This window comes from Salmo salar, chromosome ssa04 (assembly GCF_905237065.1).
Source record: "Salmo salar chromosome ssa04, Ssal_v3.1, whole genome shotgun sequence".
NCBI lineage: Eukaryota > Metazoa > Chordata > Actinopteri > Salmoniformes > Salmonidae > Salmo > Salmo salar.
Genome location: NC_059445.1, coordinates 2,966,524 through 2,971,523, shown reverse-complemented (window position 1 = coordinate 2,971,523; position 5,000 = coordinate 2,966,524). Strand labels below are relative to the sequence as shown.

The following is a 5,000-nucleotide window of genomic DNA, read 5'->3' as shown; positions in this document are numbered from 1 at the left end:
ACAGCTCACCTAAAGCTGGTAAGAGAGTGATTCCACCTCAGTAGTATAATATTTATTATGTCTATGTACAGGAGGTCATAGTTCATAGAACAATCCAATGGAAGTGGAACAACAGAATAGAACACTTGTATTGTGACGTCATCATAACAGAATGATAGGAAGTTGATGGAACAATGACTAGATAATAAAGAGTTTTTAAAAAACACACTGTTAAACTGGTATTTATACACAATTAGTACTCTTTAACATGATACACTAATAAAAAATAAAAAAAATAATAACAACAACTCAGGATAAATGAATGTATTCTCAGGAATATATTACAGGATGATAAACTAGATGAGAATTCTAAATAAAAAGTAAAAAGCCTGGTGATTGTTAGAAGACAAGTCAGCTTGAAACTTTGTTGAATTGTTTTTGTATAGGAAGAGAGAGAGGGAGAGTGTTCTTCCAGGTTTTCAGTCCAAAGTACAGACGTGGAGGGTTATTGTAGTGTAGTCAGAACAGACAGACAGACAGACAGACAGACAGACAGACAGACAGACAGACAGACAGACAGACAGACAGACAGACAGACAGACAGACAGAGGAACACACATTGTAGTGAAGGTGATTTCTCTTCAGCTGAGTGGTAAAAGACATAACATCCATCTAGGGCTGATATCCAGGTTAGTTGTACACAACAAAGAAATAAAATCAATGTTTAGATATACAAAGCAGCTAAAGTGCATTATTACAATCTGTACATTGGAGGGTTGAAGACGGCCGAGGGTGTAGGGTTGGGAGGGGGGTAAAGTTAGGCACTGGTTTCCACAGCAACAAGTCCACTTCAAAAAAATACAATTTCACATGCAGAAGGAGAAGCGGACCCCCTAGGTACAGATCTAGGATCAGTGTTGCTGTCCCCTGAACCACATCCTCTAGATGTATCATCAGAACAGATAACAGACCTTAGATCAGTGTTGCTGTCCCCTGAACCACATCCTCTAGATGTATCATCAGAACAGATAACAGACCTTAGATCAGTGTTGCTGTCCCCTGAACCACATCCTCTAGATGTATCATCAGAACAGATAACAGACCTTAGATCAGTGTTGCTGTCCCCTGAACCACATCCTCTAGATGTATCATCAGAACAGATAACAGACCTTAGATCAGTGTTGCTGTCCCCTGAACCACATCCTCTAGATGTATCATCAGAACAGATAACAGACCTTAGATCAGTGTTGCTGTCCCCTGAACCACATCCTCTAGATGTATCATCAGAACAGATAACAGACCTTAGATCAGTGTTGCTGTCCCCTGAACCACATCCTCTAGATGTATCATCAGAACAGATAACAGACCTTAGATCAGTGTTGCTGTCCCCTGAACCACATCCTCTAGATGTATCATCAGAACAGATAACAGACCTTAGATCAGTGTTGCTGTCCCCTGAACCACATCCTCTAGATGTATCATCAGAACAGATAACAGACCTTAGATCAGTGTTGCTGTCCCCTGAACCACATCCTCTAGATGTATCATCAGAACAGATAACAGACCTTAGATCAGTGTTGCTGTCCCCTGAACCACATCCTCTAGATGTATCATCAGAACAGATAACAGAACTTAGATCAGTGTCTGGAGGGGTTAACTTCACCTCCCAGAGACTGGGAGTCCCAAATGGAACCATATTCCCTATATAGCGCTACTTTCGACCAGAGCCTTAGGGGTAGTGCACTATATAGGGAATAGGGTTCCATTTCAGGAGACCTTGGAGAGAGGAGAGGATAGTTCAGAGGTCAAACGCAGTTCGAAGGTGAAAGGCCACGGTTCAGAGTTCACACAGGGGAGGTACCTGAGCAGGGCGAGCCGCGGAGGTCGTGTTGGGAGAAGCGTGGTGGGTTATGGGTAGTGGAGGAGGAGTGGTGGGGGGTTAAGAGAGTGGAGTTAGGACTGTTGATGTCCCCTTCTCCCACCAGGGTCAGGTCAGCTAGAGGTTCTTCTTGTAACCTCTGGACTGACTCCCCGCCCCTGCAGTCTGGGCTGGGGAGACCCCGTAGGTGGTGCTGCCCCTGGGAGGGGGGGGTGGACTGTGGACAGGGTGCCGGGGAACGGGGGAGGGGGTCTGTTGAGGTGGGAGGGGGGGAGGAGCGCTCGTCTTCCCCCTCCCCCCTCCCGTTCCGAGCGAGGAGTCCAAGCTCTGCGATTGGCTGCTGGTGTTCAAAGGGACGGAGCCACCGCCTCCACCATCATTCTCCTTGTTGCCGTGACGTCTGTTTTCCTTGTAGCCGTAGTTGTCACTATTGTCATGGTTACCACCGCCGCGGCCATGCTGGGTGAAGCAGGCGGGAGGAAGAGGAGGAGGAAGGGGTGATGACGATGGGCTGAGGCGGAGGAAGTCAGGGAGAATCAGGTCAGTCTTGTCTAACAGACCTCGCTGGTCGTCTGCTCTGTTGCACTGAGCTTTGGATATGAGCTGGAAGAGCTCTGGAGAGAAACACAAGATACACACACACACACACACACACACACACACACACACACACACACACACACACACACACACACACACACACACACACACACACACACACACACACACACACACAGACACACAGACACACAGAGACACACACACACACACACACACACAGAGAGAGAGAGAGACACACACAGAGACACACAGACACAGACACACACAGACACACACACACACACACAAGAGAGAGACACACACACACAGACACACACACACACACCCACACAAAGAGAGAGAGACAAACACACACACACAGACACACACACACACACACACACACACACACACACACACACACACACACACACACACACACACACACACACACACACACACACACACACACACACACACAGAGACAAACACACACAGACACACACAAGGTCAATCCAAACCACACAGCGATACAGATACATAACATGATATATCACTACTACATACCACTACATATCACTACTACATACCACTACATATCACTACTTCATACCACTACATATCACTACTTCATACCACTACATACCACTACTTCATACCACTACATATCACTACTACATACCACTACATATCACTACTACATACCACTACATATCACTACTTCATACCACTACATATCACTACTACATACCACTACATATCACTACTACATACCACTACATATCACTACTTCATACCACTACATATCACTACTTCATACCACTACATACCACTACTTCATACCACTACATATCACTACATATCACTACTTCATATCACTACATATCACTACTTCATATCACTACATATCACTACTTCATATCACTACATATCACTACTTCATACCACTACATACCACTACTTCATACCACTACATACCACTACTTCATATCACTACATATCACTACTTCATATCACTACATATCACTACTTCATACCACTACTTCATACCACTACATACCACTACTTCATATCACTACATACCACTACTTCATACCACTACATATCACTACATACCACTACATATCACTACTTCATACCACTACATATCACTACTTCATACCACTACATCACTACTTCATACCACTACATATCACTACTTCATACCACTACATATCACTACTTCATATCACTACATATCACTACTTCATACCACTACATATCACTACTTCATACCACCACATATCACTACTTCATACCACTACATATCACTACTTCATATCACTACATATCACTACCTCATATCACTACTTCATATCACTACATATCTTTACTTCATATCGCTACCTCATATCTCTACTTCATATCGTTACCTCATATCTATACTTCATATCGCTACCTCATATCGCTACCTCATATCTATACTTCATACCACTACCTCATATCGCTACCTCATATCTATACTTCATACTGCTACCTCATACCGCTACCTCATATCTCTAATTCATATCGCTACCTCATATCAATACTTCATATCGCTACCTCATACCGCTACCTCATATCTATACTTCATACCGCTACCTCATATCTATACTTCATATCTATACTTCATACTGCTACCTCATACCGCTAATTCATATTACAATATATCACAATATATCACAGCTCATAATTTCAACAGCATGCAAGAGGAGACAGTGTATCAATCAGTTAGACATATCAAAGCTACAAGCTACAGGCTAGAGTTAGGAAGGAGAGGAGAGACGGGCGAGCTACACACAGCTAGCTAGCAAGCATCAACAGCATCAATGCTGCTACAGCAATACAGTATTAGTTAGTGACAGCACAGCGAGGGGGTTTGGAGGAGAGGAAGAAGGAGTGAGGTCGTTGTTTTACCTTCAGCTTCGTCTACATTAATCTTTTTCTGCTTTCTCTTTTCAGTGGGCGGGGCTTTATTTGGCGCCGCCGTCTTGTGGTGGCTGCTGGGTAAGTGGCGGTCGTCACGGGCAGAGGAGGAGGGCTTGTTCCCGTTGCCGAGCACCGCGCTGGGCTTCCCTGACGCCCTCTCATCCCCCTGACAGGTTTAGTGAACAACGAGGGGGGGGTCAACGAGTTAGGGGTCGTGGGGCAGTGATGATGATGATGATGATGATGAGGAAGGGGGGAAACTAGTGACAGCTTTTGATTTCTCCGTTCAGAGCTGAAAGGTGACAGTTGGACCATGGTCATATCGGTGGCCAATGAGACACAGTTTGGTCAGAGGGATGTTGAGGAGGAGTCACGGGACCCAGGAACTTCTATCAGCTAATAAAACATCTACACACGGAGAGCTAGGTCCGAACCCACACACCACCACACCACCAGAACCCACACACCACCAGAACACACCACACCACCAGAACACACCACAACACCAGAACACACCACACCACCAGAACACACCACCACACCACCAGAACACACCACCAGAACACACCACACCACCAGAACACACCACCAGAACACACCACACCACCAGAACACACCACACCACCAGAACACACCACACCACCAGAACACACCA

At 45.1% G+C, this 5,000-nt stretch overlaps 1 protein-coding gene across 3 annotated transcripts in view; it reads right to left on the bottom strand.

Annotated features, from left to right (window-relative positions):
- The window catches only part of LOC106594142 (regulator of G-protein signaling 12), a 102,540-nt gene that overhangs the window by 5,158 nt on the left and 92,382 nt on the right, over positions 1-5,000 (bottom strand). The window contains exons 20-21 of one of the 3 annotated variants that reach the window (XR_006769511.1): positions 4,334-4,511; positions 1,841-2,472 (exon numbers count right to left, since the gene is read on the bottom strand). Coding sequence is in view for 2 of the 3 variants with exons in the window: in XM_045716302.1 (XP_045572258.1) it covers positions 1,976-2,472; positions 4,334-4,511 (675 nt within the window). In the remaining variant the exon portion in view is untranslated. Of the gene's footprint in view, positions 1-37; positions 2,473-4,333; positions 4,512-5,000 lie in introns of those variants that run through there. The other 2 variants (XM_045716302.1, XM_045716303.1) reach the window with 2 other exon arrangements.